The 20,965-nt window shown below is 32.1% G+C and overlaps 2 protein-coding genes across 2 annotated transcripts; both read left to right on the top strand.

Moving 5' to 3' along the window:
* The first annotated feature begins 9,030 nt into the window (after positions 1–9,030).
* On the top strand, positions 9,031–15,703 carry LOC124919950 (THO complex subunit 7B-like). Its single transcript, XM_047460317.1, has 3 exons — positions 9,031–9,191; positions 9,365–9,987; positions 15,359–15,703. The coding sequence occupies exons 2-3, from the start codon at positions 9,394–9,396 to the stop codon at positions 15,488–15,490; spliced, it is 726 nt and encodes a 241-aa protein (XP_047316273.1). The 5' UTR covers positions 9,031–9,191; positions 9,365–9,393; the 3' UTR covers positions 15,491–15,703.
* A 4,204-nt stretch (positions 15,704–19,907) lies between these two features.
* Positions 19,908–20,808, top strand: LOC124942774 (glutathione S-transferase U17-like). The gene is made up of 2 exons (XM_047483334.1): positions 19,908–20,298; positions 20,375–20,808. The coding sequence occupies exons 1-2, from the start codon at positions 19,978–19,980 to the stop codon at positions 20,738–20,740; spliced, it is 687 nt and encodes a 228-aa protein (XP_047339290.1). The 5' UTR covers positions 19,908–19,977; the 3' UTR covers positions 20,741–20,808.
* Positions 20,809–20,965: the final 157 nt, after the last annotated feature.

Here is a 20,965-nt window from a genome sequence, read left to right as displayed (position 1 = left end):
TGGATTATATAATTAATTATAAACCTTCTTAAACCGATTGTGCTCAAAACCATTTTGATTGTTTGTTCATTTTTCTTTATTTCACTCTTACTTAAAAAACTCAATTAAAGATTGTGCTAATTAAATAATAAAATAAAAATACTACAGTGATAAAACATTTTTACCTAAGTATTTAAATTAAAATTTATTTTTATTAATCAATAATCATTCAAATAAATAAAGTCCAACATAGAAATACTTAATCTTTTCATATACTTTTCAGAAAATAATGCATTTTTGTAAATAAAAAGGAAGGGAACAGACTCGATTACATACTCATAAAAAAAACAACAAATAACACAATACTTAAAATTATAAAGAGAATGAAAGAAAATATAATAGTTCAGAATATGATATAAGAAACAACGAACAACAACGCAAAGCCATAATAAAGCGTTACATCCATGCTTCAAACCAACTCTATGAAAATAAGTCACATGTCTTCATTTTCAGAGCTTCAAGTTTAAATCAATCTTTTCTTTATCCGAATCCGATTCACCTTCCTTATCTTGATTGTCATTGTCGGATATGTTTGTATCTTGATGTGCAATAGGTTGATCCAACGTGCTGGTATGAGGTTTTGGCGAGTTTTTCAAATGATTGTCTACATTGATAGTAAATGCGTCGTTTTTTGTACCCTTTAGTAATCGCAAGAAGAATGAATTGTTTGGTTTAGCTATTTTTGGCATTCGAAACAATGAAGGGAGGTGTCTGTAGCGGGTAGGAGATAAAGATGGTTGATTATTGTTAGGCAATGAAGGGCTTCCTCGAGTAGGAAAGAGTAAAGGTTCATTGACATTGTGCAAACAAAGTCCATTTCCTTTGTCTCTAGCTTGTAAAGACATGTTCCTTTCCTTTGGCGTCGTATACAAGCCAAACTTGTTAGGAATGGAATGATTACCTCGCTTTGGAACCGGAGGCTGAAAATGGTTTGACATATTCACATGTTGTATCAAATTGATATGGATCCGAGCTTGCTCCGGCTTCGAATTCAGATCAAACTTGTTAGGAAATTCAGGTTGATCATTGCTCGACAAAATTCGCTTTCCTTTATCCGTCACTTCCCAAGACAAGTTCCTCTTATTTCGAACATTGCTTTGAGTTGGCTCTGGATTCGATTTCGGGCCAAACTCAACACAATAACTTTTGAGATCCATCTTGCGTCCATCTTGTAGGACAACCTCTTTGATCATTGGATGAGCCGATTCGAAATGCTTCCCTTGCTCCCCAGCATTCTTAAACTCCAAGTTGCAAACTTCGCATACAAAAGGTGTTGAGAATATCGCATTTTCCCTAGACATTATTGCACAAGTGAGAGATCTAGAAATAATATGCAATGTGATTGAAGTGTAGTAAGCAATGTGATGAAATTATGCAATGTTTCAATATATATAGCACAACAATTGAATGTTATTTAATTCATACTTATCAAAATCATTAATTGACATTAATGTTTTTAAATATTTTTATGGATATTCTCCAATGCATTAATTGATATCTTTTTCTTTTAAATTTCTTAAGAATTAATGCTATTATCCATATTTATTTATTTATAAATGATTGGTTTGAATTCAAATTTAATGATATACCTCAAATGGCCAAGTTGAGCCATATATAGAAAATAAAAAGTTCCAAATAAAAAAGAGAATCTCTAATGAAACAAAAAAAACACATGGTTGGAAGGGTCGTTCAGATAACAGATTGACTAAACCGCGTGAGAAGTGATTTTATTTGAAACCACGTGGCGCTCCCTTTTCCCTTCGATTTACTAAACCGCGTGAGATGTGATTTTATTTGGAACCACGTGGCGCTCCCTCCTCCCTCCGATTTACTAAACCGCGTGAGATGTGATTTTATTAGGAATCACGTAGCGCTCGATCCCTCTTCCTTCTAATTTGTATTTCATCCAATGAACGCGATTGACTTTGTATAGACGGCCAGTTTTTGTATGGATAGTTTGATTAAAATGGAATTCGACCATGTTTTAAACATATCATTCATAATAATTTGTTGCCCGCTCTCTTTTTCTCTCTTTTCTTCACATTTTATATGAACTGAAATGCTCATTTGAACTAATCTTTAGAGAAAGACCGCAAAATAAATCATTGTCATGACTTCTCATCTAAATGTCCAAGCCTTGTCTTCACTTTCTCTATTATTCTTGGTCTCTCTCTACATGAAATGTTAGATTTATTTTGAAGATGATTTGATCTTGAATTATTTGGTTTGATAAGTATAGGTTGTTTTGTGGCATGACTACTATGAATTAGTTTTGGATAATATGTCCCAATTCAAAGATGTAGTAAGTTGAACTTGTTTTTATACACTCATTTATGAAGCATAAATATTAACTTGCTTTTAGAACAATCATTGTTTTTTTTTTTAAATCAGGTTATTGTTCTTGATATATATTATATGTCAAGTAAATATATTATATATATGCACCAAATACATCTTCCCACACAATTTATTATTGATATATTGATTCATTGTTTCATTGATGTTTAGTTCCACTCAAAGAAAATGTCAATATGATATGGCTTCGGTGACCGTTCCAAACAAAAGTCTAACACTTCAAAATTCTGTCATTTTAATGTGATTTTACATTTTTTTTAATTTTAATAAAATTTAAATAAATTGAGAGACAACAAAGTGAAAATAACAAAGGCAGAATGAGCTAAAAAAATCGAATTCAAATAAAGAGGCCCAAATGGCCATGTAACGACAAATTGAGCCTAAAGGACAAGACACAATTATATTTTAACTTTGAAGTAGCAGAATGGTTAGGGTTATAGTTTTCAAATGAACGGTTTTCTGATGTAGAAAAGAGGTTCATGCTTAGAAACTATCATATTCATGATATCAGACTTTATCCTAGTATTTATCTTGAATAAATTTAAATAAATAAATTTATTGAAACACAAAAAATAAATGTACTTACTTGATTGCGACGGTTAAACCAAATAACCTATAAAATTTGAAACCACATGTTACAAAATTATTTAACGAAATAAATGAAAGAATGTTAATAGTCTCTCAATATAAAGAAGTTTGATCTAAACTAAAAATGTCATCTTAAAATTGAGAGTAGATTAAAAAAATGATTCAAAATAGGAGAAGATAGGAACATTCATGCTTACCAAAATATTAGGACTTTACTTGGAGAGCTTTGAAGTTTGAACAATGTTTTGGCTATTAAAAATAATCTGCAAAACAAAATTAATAATGTTAATTGTCTGTGTCCAAATTGTGGATTAAATGTTAAAAGGGTTAATAACATGCATTGATCACATGTGATTTTACTAAACAGATTTAAAATATAAGCAAGTTGTAAATTGTCTTCCCAATTAAATGTGAATTTTCATACTGATTTTGTATTAATTCATTTCATTAGGAAAGATTGATGAAAATCCATTAACTCTTTCCTGAATCCTGAATTTTCATTGATGAAAATTATCTAATCAATGGAGTTACTAATTAGTAAATCCAGGAAAGTAATATTCATCTTGCTGAAATAAAAACAATTAGATTTGCATTACATTAAATTAAATCAATGCAATGATAATCTCACATAGTCAAGCTGCAATTCATAACTTGAACATGTATATTTCATAACTTGAACCTGTATATGCACGTTTAAATTGTTAACAATGGCTCCTCTTGTATGGTCAACGAAGATTATCCCTCGACACTAGTTCATCCTATGGCTCGCCTTCTGGGAAAAACTCAGCACTCGTGATCGTATCAACAAGTATATGAGCATCTCGGACGCGAGTTGTCTTCTATGCATAGGAAATGAAGAAACCATAGATCACCTATTCGGGAGCTTCTGTATTGCTTCGGAGCTTTATGAAAGATTCTATGAAAGTCTGGAGCTGATTAGTTTCCCGAGCGAATTGAATAAAATCAAAAAAGCAGTACTACTCAAAGTCAAGGGAAATAGATTTTCAACAAGCGTGTTCAAGTGCGGTTTTGGAGCAGTGGTGTATAACATTTGGCAAAAACAGAATGCAAGGGTATATGGCAGAACCCGCAGGAGCGTTGACGAGTTATGGAAAGATATTGTATCGGATTGCAGCGCCCTTGCGAGAACGTGGAGAGGAATTCCCAGCACGGAGCAGAATTGGAATATCTGCAGAAACTGAAGTTTACCGTTTTTTAAACTCACTAGAATTGAAAACATTGTAAACAGATAATTCATTTACGTTTTTAGCTTTTTAGCTTTTATTCAGAATGTTACGACTTCAAAATCATTTTAGGCATTTCTAGAATGATCTCTTAAACTCGTGGGTTTTTTCTCAATTTTGGAAATTTTTAATGAAATGACGCTAAGTTTTTTTTTTTCCAAAAAAAAAAAATTGTTAGCAATGGATTCTTACAGATTTTGAAGAGCTCAATTACACAGAAAATCAAATTGGATGATGGAATTGAATCCAGAACTTATCTTTAATATATATATGATCTTTGATATGAGTAAGTTCCAAGCTTCAAATGTTAAGAACAAGCAGAACCAATATTCAAATGAAAGTCCTAGACAAGATCTGGACAATGTTCAAAATGGTTTAAGATGGGACTCCATTGATTCTAGTATACCTGATCAACAAGTCCATCATAATGATTTGATAATCAAATGCAAGCTATAGATCAATGGGTTGAATGTGGAGATGAGCTATATGTTGTTGATACATTGACAATCCAATGCCAGCTTTATCTGTCAATGGCAATAACTACATTCAATTTCACTATAGGGTAAGAGATCAAATGAACCAAGACTATTCAAGTTTTCATGGAAATTTACCTAATGAACATGTGACTAACCCCTTTGGGAGATCTATGTACCAAATTGTTGACATTTCTTCCCCTAAAATTAAGCCTCCAAGCTCTTTATAAGGATGAGACATGTTTTTCTGCAATTGATAATAGAAAAATCAGAGGGATAACAATCACACAAGTATAAGTTAGTTTCTTTTAAAAAAACAAAATATGACTTACATTTCAACTTAAAATGTTCCTACTCGAAGAGTTGGAAGACATGGAACTAGTATGAATCTAACTAGTTTAACAACTATGAATCTAACTAGTTTAACAACTTTTGATGAAAATATGTGGAATGTTTATGTGAAATAATGTAAAACTAAACCTTGGATATTATCAAACTAATCAATATCAAAAGGGTATTTTGAATCACAAAACTCATTTTACCTGAGAGATTTTGTATCGGAATATTCAATGGATAAATATCTTAGGATGAGAAATGAAGAACAACCTTTTATCGGGACATATAGCTCTAAAGATATTGTTGAAGATTATGGAGACGGCGCCTCACCATTTTGTGATAATGTTTGCATATTTTAGGTTTTAGAACACGCGTTTTCTCTATTAGTTTATTTTCCTTTTTTTTTATATTGGTTTATTTTATGGACTTCTAGTTTTGTAGAATTATTATTTATTGAACACGAAAAAGAAGTAAATTTAGTTTGCTTTATTTATTAAGCTCAATTTGTTTACTTGATTTCTGAAAATACCAGACTTATTACAATTAGATCATTATATTAAAGATAAATATAGGAAAGATTTTTTCCCAAAAAAAATCTAGGAAAGAATCATAAGAATAAACAATCATATATGTGTTGTTTCCAAAAGTATATATATGTCTTGCAGAAAAATAATATATATATATATATATATATATATTGAAAAGGTTATATACCAATAAATCAATTTAACTATTTCTAGTGGATATTATTGCTCAATCATTTTCTTTCACTCAAGGTAAACAAAATTTAATGGAAGAAGTGAGAATTTTCTTTTATTCATTATTCCTTTAATTAATAAAAAAAAAGTAAGTATCCAAGATGTTTCTTTTCTTTTTTCATTACTCATATTTGGGTTTTATTATATTGTATTAGGTTCAAACATTTTATTTAGTTGAATTGGATTTATCGTCTTGAATTTTAAAAATCCGAATAATACTCTTCTCCGTCTTTGGTGAATTGTTTGTTGCTCATGCCGATTATTCTAGTGATATTTTCTGAGTATGTGTCTGTCCTCTTCTTAATAAAAAAATGGATAAAGTTGCTAGATTCGTAGTTATTTCTCATTTGTTCAAATAATGAGTTATTTGAAGGTCTTTTTACAAGTATTCTCACTTATATTCTCACTTGATTTGTATAAATTTCTCATTATTTTGACTATATATATGCAAATTGGGAGTTATCATTTGACATAAACTTTTCATGCGTTACTTACCAACCCCGCAAGCAAGGAAATTTCCAATGTTGTTCATAATATTTTGTAAAAATTTTATGATACCGCTTGATTAGTTTGTTCGATTTGTTTTATATCCTTACTCATTCTTATGAAACTCAAACGAGTTTGTCTTTGGAGTCACCTTAAGAAATTGCAAGATTGTTGGATCTTGTCTATTAAAATTTTAATTTTTACAAATTTGTTATACTATTTAGTATTTAATATCTAGATTTTCATCGTTTTGATTTTATAGATGTTATTTTGTTATATTTTGTTCGGTTTGAGATCGTGTTTAGTCGGATTAGATTTGTCGTCTCAAATTTTAGAAATCCGAATAATACTCTCATTCTTTGGTGGGTCGTTTGTTACTCTTGCCGATTGTTCTAATGATCTTTTCTTGAGTTTATGTCCGTCCTCTTCTTAATAGCAAAAGGATGATGTTGTCAGATCTGGAGTTATTTCTCATTTGTTCAATAATGAGTTATTTGAACTGATCTTTCATTTGAAGGTCTTCTTACAAATATTCTCACTTTGATTTGTATGAATTTCTCATTATTTTGACCATATATGCAAATTGTGAGTTATTATTTGTCATAACTTTTTCATGCGTTACTTACCAACCCACGAGCAAAGAAATTTTTACTATTGTTCAGAATATTTTGTAGAAATTTTTCGACATTATTTGATTAGTTTGTTCGACTTGCTTTACTTCCTCACTTATTCTTATAAAAACTCAAACGATTTCGTTTTTAGAGTAATCCTAAGAAATTGTAAGATTGTTGGATCTTCTTCATTGAAATTTTAATTTTTACAATTCTGTTATACTATTTAACATCTAGTTTTGATTTTATAAATGTTATTTTGTATTATTTACAAATAAATTTTAATTTATTTTTCTTTTAACTATTTTTATTGAATTATATTTGAACCGTTATTTTATTTTTTTTTATTTTTTATTTTTTAAATATAAAATTAAATTAAAAGAAAGATAATATAAGAGTCCTATGAATGTAAGAAATATTTATGTTCATACTAATTTTTCATTTAAAAGTTATCTATCAAGTTTGTTTTAATCCATAATGTCCATAGTTTGTGAAACATTTATGGGGAGACACTATTGAAAGAATGAAACTATTAGGATAGATTAAGTGGTAAGAGTCGGTGTAAAAAAAAATCAATGTAACGTATTTGATTCTCACTTAAAATGCAAGTGGATATCATAATTGTGAGGTTAATGCTAGTTTTTATTTATTAAATAGTCAATGTATATTAGAAAATGATAACAATAAACACAATGATGAAGAATGGCGTAAGAAAAAAAAATCATAAAAATAAAAAAAGAATACAAACACGTCTAACATTTTATTGAGCTCGTAGATCTTCGAGAAAAACGATTAACTCTCTGACCGACTCCACAGGCTTTTCGAACAAATTTTAGAAAGTGTCGTAAATTCGTAATAATTATATTATTAATTATACGTATCGGACGACTACGATCATTGAAAGTTAATCGATTTTTTCCAATCAGACAGTTCATCAAAAAATAATCGGGATTCAAATATGTATGTCTGTCATATCATTCTTTTCGATCCAAACTTTATAGCAACTACCCAAGAAGGGACGGACCCATGATTTCGAATTGGGGTGGGCTTAAAATAATAACAAGAAAATTTTGAAAAAAATAAGTATATAAAAATAAAGTTTTACCATTTTTTTAATAATTAGATAAAAAAACAATGAATTATATTAAATTTTTTTAAGAAATTAAGGGTAATGTCATATTTCTACAGTAAAAAAAAATATGGGGTGGACTTCAGCCCACCCGAGTCCCTACATAGATTCATCCCTGTACCAAGGACTCGGTACGTCATCCCTTAGTGAATTCAGTCATACTCCACAAAAAAAAATTCAGATACCAATCACCTCTGAAATTGCAAAAGTATGGGAGTTATCGATTTCACCTCATTGTAACACATACAACGACTTAGCATAATACAACATTTTTGCATGCACATATAATTCGTAAGAATTTCATTATGAATAGCGCTACATTCAAATAACGAGATCTTCGATAAAACTTTGATTCTCACAAATTTTCTCAACAAAAATTATATGAAATTATCTAAACAAACAAACTGAAACAATATTCCACATAAAACTATTCATGAATTTTTAACGCACAACGTCTTTTTCAAATTGATACACTTAATTGCTTTATTCGAGAAGCAAAACTCTAATATGAAAAAAAACACAATTCTTAATAGTGTTTAATCTTCTTAAACTATTATACCGAGGTTAAACATGTTTTTAACTCAACATCCTGCCAAACTTTTGACACTAAAACATCGCTAGCTTTTTAATTAAAAATAATAATAATATAAAATGAAAATAACGTGTTTATGAATAAAATATAATTATTTAATTCAACGAGACTTTAAATCTTTAAAATCAACAAAATTATTGTAATACAATTGATAAAATCTAAGTTCTTGGATTTTTTTTTTTTATAAGTGATGGATCTCATTTTATGAAATAAAGTGATAAATTAAAAATTAAAATCACTTGAGAAAAAAAAATGTTAAAAGAATAATCGTAAAATAATTGAAACTAACCTATTAACTAAATTAATAACTTTACCAAAAACTTTATTTTAATAAACTAATTGAGTTTAATATGAAATAAATATTTGATACAAGTGAAAAATAAGAAAAGGAAGAAGGTTTGAGTCGAGTCGAGTCGGGTCGGGTCACCTCCGCTCGATTTCTCTCTCTTTGAGTTCTCTGATTCAAAACTTCCAAGCCCCAACCTTTTACGTTAGAAATCAATGTTTGTGGTGGAAATTCATGATCTACGAGGAACCCTAGTTTGAGCATCTGCATTCTTCTGGGTCTCCGTTACTTCTCGTAGGTTCAATTTACCCAAGAATCTCTTTACTTTATTGTTAATTGAGATTTCTGTTCGTTATAGTGATTGTTCTATAGAATCGATAAGTTTCACTTTAGATTGAACCTTGGTGAAGTTGTTCATGAAAAAAGATAGAAATGATGATTTGTATTTCTCCTCTCTTTTTTCCTAGGACTGTGGTATTGCAAATAGCTGTTTCAGATGTTGATGAAAGGTAGAAAAGTTGCAGTTAAGGGGGAAGCAGTGGCTTCCCATTATGCTTTTGGTCCAATTGAAGACGATGTTATAATAAAACATCGGCTTCTAACAAGAACTACCACCACTAGGGGTGAACCACCATTGAAGAAGCTTCAGAAGAAGTTCACTTCGTTTGCTCTTGAGATCGAAAAGGATTTGGATAACAATAATGATTGTGAAAAGCTTGCAAAAGCTTTCTTGCAGGAATTAGCAACATTTGAACTTCCACTTCTCAAGAGCAAAGCAATTGTGGATGCTAACTTGAGAGAGAAGGAGAATTTTAATGAGTTAGAAGATGAGATAAACAGACAGATTGTTCAGGCGCAGACTGATATAGAAGATCTGAAGAAGCAACTAGAATTGGCGAAAATTGAAAGGCAGCATAAAGAAGAGTGTGAATCGATCAGGAAATTGATTGCTTTACAACCACCAAGATCAGAGACTCAAAAGATCATAACTGACTTAGAGAAGGAGATAGCAATGTTAGAGGCTGAGAGTGTTGCTAATTCAAGGACCTTGGAACTCCGGAAGAAGCAATTTGCTCTTCTATTACATGTGGTATGTGGCACTATCATTTTCATGCAATAGCTTCTCAAAAATGTTTGATCCTAAGAATTGCTTCTTATGTTACAAATTTACTAAATATATGAGATTATCCTAGGTTAAGACTTGAATCTTCCTAATAACTTTTTGTTTAAGAAAAAAAGGTCATATATGTGAACATCATCTGGAGGAACTACTTCTTAAGTTCAAATAGTTGCAATTACATATAGTGAATCCAACTCCACTTCAGGATATCCCGAACCATTTCTAGACAAGCTCATTATTCTTACCCATGGATATCAAAATATGAAATACAAATGAAGAAGTGTAGTTTCTCTTCAGTGAAAGTTAATAACTACTACAAAAATCAGATTTGGGTGCTTTTGTTGTCATTCAGCTTGGCAATGCTAAATTTAACCGAGTAACATAAGAGGGTTCACTTAACTGTCATGACCATGACCAGAACACTAGGAAGAAATGGTAAATTTTAATGGTTTAATAATTTGTTTGACCATTCTATCTGCTTTACATATTTCTTTCTTGCTTAATAGTTAATACCTCAATGTGAGTTATCTTATTATAAAGGAGAGAAAATTTTAGGGTTCAAGGTGCTTTGTGAGAGGGATTTCATTTTCACCCATGTCTCTTAATGAAACTGCCCTTCCTAACAAATATAGGGAAGAGAGACTGGCGAAAGTTGCGAAAGTTGCAATAGTGGCAAGTGAATTCTTAATGAGAATCAACCTACCACTTTTAAAGAGAAGTTTGTTTTTCCAAAGAGTCGGTCTAATCTCCATTTTCTTAATTATAGAATTCCAAACGTCTTTGCAACTGGTCTTGGTTCCAAGGGAGAGACCAGGGTCCTTCGACGAAAGAGACCCAACTTTGAATCCCAGGGTGCTAGCCAACACTAGAGAGTTGGAAATGCTCGCTGACATGAGGAATAAATAGAGTTAGGTTACCTAACCTTAAGAATAAGCTGATAAGGCTCTATCCTGAGTCAACAAAAGAATAAGTGGTTAATTACAACAAGTTACATTCGGTATGTGTAACCAGTGTTCTAAATGGCGGTAGTCGGTGACAAAGCGGTAAGTGACTGCCTATTACACAGTGTAACTAAGTGACGAAAAAGATATAAAAGGAATTGACTGAATACTGGGAGGCACTTAATAATTTTTTATAAATCTATTTCTCTCTTCAGGTCCATATCTCTCTTTCTCTTCCTCTTACAATTCACTCTATCTCAACTGTTATCTGATTCATTCTATTCTTCAATTATAGATTTCATCTACAGTTGTGGAGTCTTATTCCTCATCTCATAATCTCTTCATCTCATCTAATTCAAGGAATTATTCTAATTCTGAAGCAAGGGTTAGTGCATATCTAATCCATAGCATAACAGTCGCCAATGAAAAAAAGTCCGGACTTGTCTATGTTAATCTTGAGCCCCAGACAAGCCTTGAAATGATCATAGTATTCCTAAGTGAGCGAGGTTATCAACAGGAGGCGTAGCTATGCAAAGAGTGTCATCTGCACAAAGTAGATGTGAAATAGCGTTCTCTCGTCTTGTCGTCCCCAAGTTAATTCCCTTATAAAGTCCTGCATTGGATGCCCTCTCGAAAAGCTTAGATAAAGCTCCGTTCACAATTGTGAACAAAAGAGGTGAGAGAGAGTCTCTCTGCCTAAAGGGTTGAGATGTGGACAAATAGAAAATGGTGGGGTTGTGGATAGGGAGTTGGAAGAAAGAGGGTTTAGATGTGGAAAAAATGGTAGGGGTTGAGTGAGGCCCAAGGGTGGAGGTGAGGGTAAGTGGGCTGAGAGGTGGGGTGATGATGCGAGGAGGAGGGTTTGGAGGTTTGATTTCAGGTTGGGCTTGGGTGTTTGTTGGTTCGGTTACATCTTCTTATGTAAGTAAGATGCTGCTGGAAAAAGAGTGTTATAACGAGAAGGAAAAAAGGTTTAACCCGTTAGGGGATGTAGGAGGTGGCGGTCTTGAGTGGATTGGAAGTGTAGGTAGAGAAGGTGAGGGGAAGGGGTTTCATGCTGAGGTATTGGGGTGATGTACTATACGTATGGGTTGTTGGCTGAGGGTTTGACAAAGCGGATTGTGACTGGTGGTTGGCTTCTGGAGTGATCCCTCCCAGGGAAGAAACATTCAAGCTAGCGGATGTTGGTCCTTTGTTGAAACTGACGGTCCTAATTCCGACCACACTAGGAGATCGTAAATAAGATCCCGTTGGCATCTTCGATGTGGTCCGGCACTCGGATGCATGATTCTTGATTCTGATTTTTGACCATGGTAAGTTTGTTTTATTCAAGGTCGCCTTGTCGATTTCCGTCAACACTAAGAGATGTAACGATCCTGGTGAGTGCCTCAGAGTTCCATAGACATAGGCAGACTAACGACTCGGACCCAAAAAGACTGCCTCAGCTCCGGGGTGGGGCAGAAGCCCATGAACTTGTTCCAGTTCTTGATCGTGAACAATGGAAAGCCCTGCACAAGTCTTTCACCTCCAAGGTGTCTTCTATCGGTTAAACCTCCAATGCCCAAGTTGAAGTTCATCCACCAGTGGGCTGACCCCGTCCCATGGGTCACATGCCTGTGTTCCTGTGTCGAGCGACGTAATATCTTTGATGTAGTTGTGGAAAGAGCCTTACACATCGAGCAGGATGATTATGCCAGAAAGTGTTGTCACCATCTCGTTTGATTTTGCAGAAAGGGGACCCAAGTGGTTGCACGATCGTAGATTGTATTCTTGAATGTTTTAGTTATGTGAGCTACACACTTCTCTTTGAGTTTTGATGAATGGGATGCTTCTTATTTTCAACTTCAACATATTTGATCTTACTGCTACTAATAAACTAAAATCATGCAACTTATCTGAGACATATTATGGAGCAACCAACCTAATTTTTTATCTACTTGCTTTATTTTTATGTCAGAGGGATATATTGTACATAACAGCAAGGGGATGTCTTTGGTGCAAAAGGGATAAAAGTTTCAACAAAGATCCAATACCTGGTGGATTATCCATAAAACATAGGAGACTGTAATAAACAAAAAATAATAATTTGAGCAGTGTTTATTTCATCCAAGGAGTGAAATCGAAGTTCAAATAGCTGAACTTTTATAATAGACTTAGGGTGCATTTGATAAAACTAAAAGTTAATTGTTGTAATTTTAAGTGCAGAATTAGTTAAGTATCTTGAAAATAAACCTAATGAAAATATCTGAATTTTAAGTACTTCATATGTGATTTGAAAATATGTAACTAATATTTTACTTTATAGTAATGTAATTGGATTAATTTACAGGATTAAAATTTTCTTTTATATGTTCTTACTATACTACTATATTAAGCTATTCATAACTTACTAAATTAACTCGGATTTTTAACTTAATTTGAGCTGAATCTTAATTGATTTTAGATAAAAATTATCAAATTAACACTTAATTATTTAGATTGAGTAATAAGGTGTGTTATCACTGTCTTCAATTCACCCATGAAACATGTATTAGCTCAAAAAGCTGCTCCTTCCTCACGAAGCTCGAATATTCCATTATTTTTTGACATTTGTCCTGTCAAATAGGCTTCTATATATGTTGTCCCAGGAGAAACTTTCATACTCTTGCAGAGGTAACACAATTTCTCATATCTTTACTGCCCCAGAAGCATTGCAAGAACAAATAATCAATTGATTCTTCCCTTTTTCCTACAGCTAAAGCAGCACCATGCCTTTATAGATATTCTTTTTGACAAATTAATTCATTTTGAAGTGAAATCATTTTTTGGCAAATTAACTATCATCAGAATTTTGTAATGAACAATCCACCAAAAAAGGACATTCTTTAAAACTATATATTTGGCATGTAATAATCTTTTATCACTTTTTCAATCTTTGTTCCGTAATATGCTATCCATTAAAATTACACATATAACTCTGTTTGCGAGAAATCATGAGTTATTCTCCCAGGGGCCTTGTTTGCAAAAAGGTATAGTTATTCTTCCTGGACAAAAATTAAATTATAGCCACTCTTTCAAATTATAGTTTCCTATATCGGTTATCAATAACGGGGAATTTGCTAATCATGACTCATGAGGACTGTCTTTTTCGTTTGAAGTTGAGATAAGACTTGTCCTGACAACTCAACCCTGTGTTAGATCCTTCTATAATCTGTTAAGTGTAATTTGGAAATGTCCCCCATCTTCATTATACTTTGTCTTTTGATATTTGGGGTTATAGACTTCCTTGGATGTTTGGGAGTTCCTATTGTAAAAATCAACCTTGTAAGGTTTGACTGTACATAGATTTCTTAACCTCAGTGATAAGAGTTGACTTAAGAGACCAACATGTCACAAGTTCAATTCCATTTGGAAGCGCTTTGAGTTTAAGCGAGGGATCATGGCTGTGGGTGTCATGCTAATTCTCCTTTAATTCCCCCCAAAAAAATAGATTTCTTGCATTTTCGATCTCTTTTGTGAAGCCAATTTTATCGGTTTGAAAGGCTTTCAGTGTGAGATCGTTGATATCTTGAACCATAGTCATCTTGTATATGCTTTGATTTCATTTTGGCTATTGCAAGTAATATGTTCAATTATGCTCCAACATGTTGTGTAGGATATATTATTAGTAGTACAAGGGTAGTATGGTCATTACTAGGGCATTTGAGATGAGAATTCAGATTTGATACTATTTCATTCGATACTCCAAATAATACATACTTTACTATTTACAAGCTACTAACTTGCTAATCTATTAAGTGACTCTGCTAATTACCATACTACCCCTATACTAATTATCATACTCCCTTTTACTGGTACCATTACACATTGATTGTTTATGCCAATCAATGTGTAATGGTCTTATTTAGATGCCACATGCACTTTCATACTATTCGATTAAGCTGAATGTCAATGATTTTTGTACCTTCTCTATTTCACTACCTTCTTTTCCTTCCAAACACAAATATCTACATGGTATGTGTTTTTTTTCAGGCAAGAGAAAAGTCAGCTTATTTGAATATCGGTATTTGGTCACAATCACAAATCTCATTGGAAAATCGTCAAAGTTCAAATTGAAATTGATTTTTTTTTTGGTTTCATGATGCATATTATAGTACGATTTGTGTTGCTTAATTTGGTATAAAAATATTTTTGTAGATCGTGATATATTAGTGTAACTTTTTTGTTGCATTTGGTATATAGATTTTTTAGTGATCATATTTTGGATTATATTTTAGATCATTGTAATAATTGACAAATATAACAAATATATATTTTTCCGGATCATGATCAATATGGAAAAAAAGTGTATAACAAAACAGTCGACTATGCTTTGCTTATGTTTGTTTATGGTCATCTTCTAAGTGTTATATGTGTTGCAGGTGGATGAGCTTCAGAACACAATAGAGGATGAGCAACGGAGTATACTTGAAGAGAATCGCATAGCAAATGACGAAATGAAGAATGCAGTTGAGGATGCTGCTTGCGATAATGAAGCCATGGCAATTGATTAGTTTTGGAATTAAAATTTGACAATGGCTGGTTATAAACTTGTTCATGCACATTTTATCCAACATGATTGAAGAGTACCCATTAAATGTATCATGCTCAATAGACCTGTCTTTGATGCTATGTTTTTCAGTTTGAAGATTTAAATTTTGCAATTGTTTTTGAGAAAATGATTTTATAACTGTTTATTTATTCTGAATAGGGGAAGATGTTGAAGATTAGTGAATCACTAGTGTGATTATATATTGAAAATTTTGGCTCACCAAAAGCCTACCAATCAGATTTTGAGTTAGTGTTATAAAAAACAAATTAAAAAGTCTGACCATATTATTACTATTGAGAGAAAAGATTTATTTTTATTTTGGCCCAATTATTATTTAGGATTCAAATTGTAAGCGTATTTATTCTATGGGCTCAAATTTTGATTGCACCAAATATTAAACTTTTGACATCCGTTTTATAATTTTATTTGACGTGACATTTTACTTAAATGACATTTTGATTTTTTAATTATACAAAGAAATTTTCAACCATCCTCTCTTCTTCTCTCTCTTTCTAGCCCGTTTGTTACGTGATGATAATTAAAAAACTAATTTATATTTTTACCCCTCCTTGTGAGAGTGCACAAGGACATAGTTAGGTATAACAATGAGGCAGTTCGAAGCGGGGAATACATTTATCATCCTTGCCGTGTTTTTATTAGGGTTGATAATTTTGGATACGACACGAAAATAAAACCCTGACCGAACACGAAAAAACCAGGTTAGAGTCATTTATTTTTTTTGTTCGGGTTAAAATCAGATCGACCTATTTAACCTGATTAATAAACAGATCAAAATCGGGTCGATCTAACATGACCCAAAGTAGACCCGATAACCCGTTTACAAATTTTTTTTGTTGAGTTTTGTGTTATTCTTTCTTATTCACTCACTCATTTTTCTATGTAAATTTTTTTATAAGAGATTTGTGATTTAACTTTATTTTTATTTTGTATTGATGTCATATTAATTTGAAATAGAGAGATGTGAATTAATTGCATCGGGTTTGGTTCGAGTTGAGTTAGTTAAATCGGGTTAAACGGGTCAAACGAGTCAAGTTCAGTTCAATCACAAATAAACATGTAATGTTTAGGTTAGAGATTTTGACCCAAATTACTAAACATGTCAGGTTTAGGTTAGAATCGTTCAACACGTTAACCTGCCAACCCGAATTCGTCAACCTGAAACTTACCTAAATTGTCACCCCTAGTTTTTATTTCGGAGATTTTTTTACTACCATCTCTGCCCCATTCAGTTTCGAGGATTCCCCGCGGGGATCGTTTATACCATATTCTCAAAAATAAATATTTTTTTATATAATCAAATTATATAAATAGATTTGTTAATATAATATATATTGTAATATATGAAAAATATATTATTATAAAAAATAAACTTAAAACTCTTATAAAATATAATGAAAAAATAAGTATATTGGTGATTTTATAAATTAAATTATGTTTTTAATATTCGAGTTATAATCGAGGTGAAATCGGGGCAGTTCGGTGCGGGAGACACAAATACCATCCCCGCCCCCTCTCCGGTCAACTACCTGTCAAACCAGGGAAAAACTGCCCCAAAAGGGGCAATTTGGTTCGGTTACCGCGGGACGATTTCAAATTGTATCCTTAGGGCACACTGACATTTTCAAAAGTTTTTACAACGATGGTACCATAACTTTCTAAAAGAGCTAAAACTATTATATATTCTTATCATTATAATTGTATTAAAAAAAAGATGTAGTTCAAATAGCAGAGCACCCGCTTTGGATACGATAGGTATGGGTTCGATTCTATCGTGTATTTCACTTAGAGAACGCTTCACCTGATAGAGTAAAACAGCGCTAGGTGAAGTGCTTCACCTAGAGAGCGCTTCACCCAAAAGAGCTAAAACAGTTAAAAGAGCTGAAAGAATAAAATAGCAACAAGTGAAACGCTCTTTACCAAAGTGACGGGTGAAACTCGCTTCACCTGAAAGAGTACAACAGCGATAGACTTCACTTGAAAGAGTAAAGCAGCGACAATCACCTGAGATAGCGTTTCACCTAAAAGAGTAAAATAGCTACAGGTGAAGCGATGAAATCACCTTGAAATATATATTTTCACAATAACTGGCTAATAACTATATTTTAGAATAACTAACATAGTTATCAGTTTAAGAATAGTTTCAAAAGACTTCACATCAAAGTTTAAGCATATTTTTACAATAACTAGCTAATAACTATAAATACGAACCTCACAATAACTATAGATAAACTCTACCAGTTTAAACATAACTTCACATAAAAGAATATTTGATCATTATCAACTTGAAATACTATAAATAAGTTACCTTCTAGATTTATTGGATGAGTGGTTGGATATATTGACCATGAAGATTTCGTTTTCGTTGTTTGTTTCTTGATTATTAATAAACAGAACTTTATTTGTTACAAACATAACCAAAGTAGAGTTTCGTAGAAATAATATTGAAAATGTACCATTTTTGCGAGTTACAGAGTTCAGCTCGTTTCCGACAAAAATCGTGAATCATCTTTAGGTAAAGAATGTGTATTGGCTAGGGCAAAAATGTAGAGTAGAGAGAAACTGTTATATATGTATGTTAAACGATTGTGGAGGATGATTTGAAAAGAGCAGAAAATATTTGAAAAAAACCCGAATTTATCAAGTTTTATTTCAGATTGGATATATTTACTTATTTATTTTAACCTGATAATTGATTTTAATAACAAAATTTAGAGCTTCGTTTTAATTGGTCTAGAACAGGACAGTCCTGAGGATGGCTGGACTTCTCTTTTTCTTTGCTAATTGATTTTTTTATTTACTTTTTCAAAATATTTGGATTTTATATTATTATTTATATTAATCTAAAAATGATGAAGATTTAATAACTCGTGATAAATGCGAAATCTCATGTTATAAGGCCATGAGTTTGAATTTTTGTATATAAATATTTTAAATTTAATGTTTTGTATTCCCTCATTTTGAGCTCAACTAATTTATTTATTATCGATTCTAGACTTCCGTTTCATCAATCGATCTAAGTCTGTTCCAGATTCGACTCAAGTGATTCATCGGTTTCACACACGATAACTCGTAAAGGAATTATAGACCTTTTCCCCAATGTCAGTCCATTAATACATGAGATGTCGCAACAACTCACAACAATGAATAGAGAAGCAATAGTTCTACGGTACAAAGAGAAGAAGAAAACGCAAAGATTTGAAAAGTCGATAAGGTATGCCTCGAGGAAATACTATGCAGAGACAAGACCGTGGATCAAAGGTCGGTTCGCAAAGAGAATTAACTTGAAAGTGGAGCAGATGTTATCTACATCATTCATAGCTGAAGCCTGAAGGTGGATATGATGTTGTTCCGACATTTTAAATTAACACTATATTTACTAATTATTATTAACTGTTGTATTGAATTTTAATGTCTCCATGTTTTAATTTTTCAAAATAAACATAACCTACTTACTATATATATATATATAATATATCTGTTGTACTATATTTTCCTCATCACTTAGTTCCAATATATATATGATTAGATATCAAATATTGTATTATTTCAATTTTAGATTATTATTTTATGACATAATGGGCCTGACCCAATAAATGTAGGCTGAAATTATGTTTAGAAACTTACTTCCTTTATAATTTAATTTAAATTATATTGTAAAACATTCTCTTAAAAAAATTAGTAGTTTCAGGGTAGAGATCGGAATTTTAGAGATGTGTGAGCTATCACACTGAAGTCATTTATCACAAGTAACCAAAACTCAATTTAAAAGAATTTTTAAAACTTTTATTTCTTAATTAATAATAAGAGCAATCTCACTAAGGTAATTCAGTGGTGGTAAGAATCGGTTTAAAGTTTAAGAGATCAAAATGTCACGGTTCGATTCCATCTGAAAGCTCTTTGAATTTAAGCGGGTCATGAACTTTGAACTTGAACAAAACTTATTTTTAGGATAAATTAAGACAGATAATTTATCCGTTCAAATTCATTATCCTTATATTTGGTTATAAACTGTACAACTTCCTAGAATTAAAAAAAGAGTAATGCAAACAAAAGAAAAACAATGATGAAAAGCTATTGTAATTTGAAAAACAATATAAAAATAGTTATAATATTATATGTAAACACAAATTTTTAATCTCAAACAATTTATAATTTATTTAATAAATCTAAAAAAATCTAAATGAACCTATTTAATTGAATTAAATAAATCTACAACCAAAGTTCAATTATTATTCCTCAATCGAATCGTCGAGAAAAGGCAATTTATCATCATCTATGACGTTCTATCTCCTCTACTACGTTGACTGTTGACTGAATTATAATCAACCATTTTCAACAGGATCCCATATAAAATCTAAACCATCTTCCCATAATCTTATCACACCAAAAACATCAACATTTGTATCAATCAATCTCAATATATAATTAATGGCAGGAAAAGGATCAGTAAAACTTCTGGGTTTCTCAGCAAGTCCATACGTAAACCGAGTTCAGATTGCCCTCAATCTCAAATCAATTGAGTATGAATATCTGAAAGAAACATTCGGCACAAAGAGTGAACTTCTTCTGAAATCAAACCCAGTTCACAAGAAAATGCCAGTGATGATCCATGACGACAAACCCATATGCGAATCCCTAATCATAGTACAATACATCGACGAACAATGGACATCCGGTCCGACCATCCTCCCAACCGACGCATATGATCGTGCCATCGCCCGTTTCTGGGCTGCCTATGTAGACGACAAGGTAAATTAATCATACATTAACACTGTTTTAATTTACACAATTAGTACTTTTTATTAACATCTTTCGCATGTTTTAGATGTTCCCTTCTTTGAGAGAGTATCGAATGGCGGCGGAGGAAGAAAAATTGAGTAAATTGGAAAGGGTGAAGGAAGGGTTTGCTTTGTTAGAAGAAGCTTTTGTGAAATCAAGTAAAGGGAAGGCGTATTTTGGAGGGGAGAATATTGGGTATTTGGATATTGCCTTTGGAAGTTTGTTGGGATGGGTGAAAGCAGGGGAGAAGATGGCGGATTTGAAGTTTCTAGAAGAATCTAATACTCCTAATCTTGTGAAGTGGGTTGAGAGTTTCCTTTCGCATGAGGCTGTAAAGGGTGTCATTCCTGAGACTGACGTGATAGTTGAGGTTGCCAAGAAGCTTGCAGCCATGGCCAAATCTCAAACCTAAAAGTTAAATTGGTGTAATTTGCTTCTATTTTGATTGTAGAGTGTGGGCTCTTAATTGTATCCTTAATAATAATAGAAAAATGATAGAGAGCACGATTTGAGACAGCGACTGGGAGCGCGATGCCTACGTGGTGTGCCTACGTGGTAGTTACTGGAGAGAAAATAATTAATCGTGAAAATAGAAATATTAGATAAACATTTATTTATAAGTAATAAAACTAAAAAA

The sequence above is a fragment of the Impatiens glandulifera genome, chromosome 1 (genome assembly GCF_907164915.1).
Source record: "Impatiens glandulifera chromosome 1, dImpGla2.1, whole genome shotgun sequence".
NCBI lineage: Eukaryota > Viridiplantae > Streptophyta > Magnoliopsida > Ericales > Balsaminaceae > Impatiens > Impatiens glandulifera.
The sequence above is the reverse complement of the archived record's forward strand: the minus strand, read 5'-3'. Positions and strand labels throughout refer to the sequence as shown.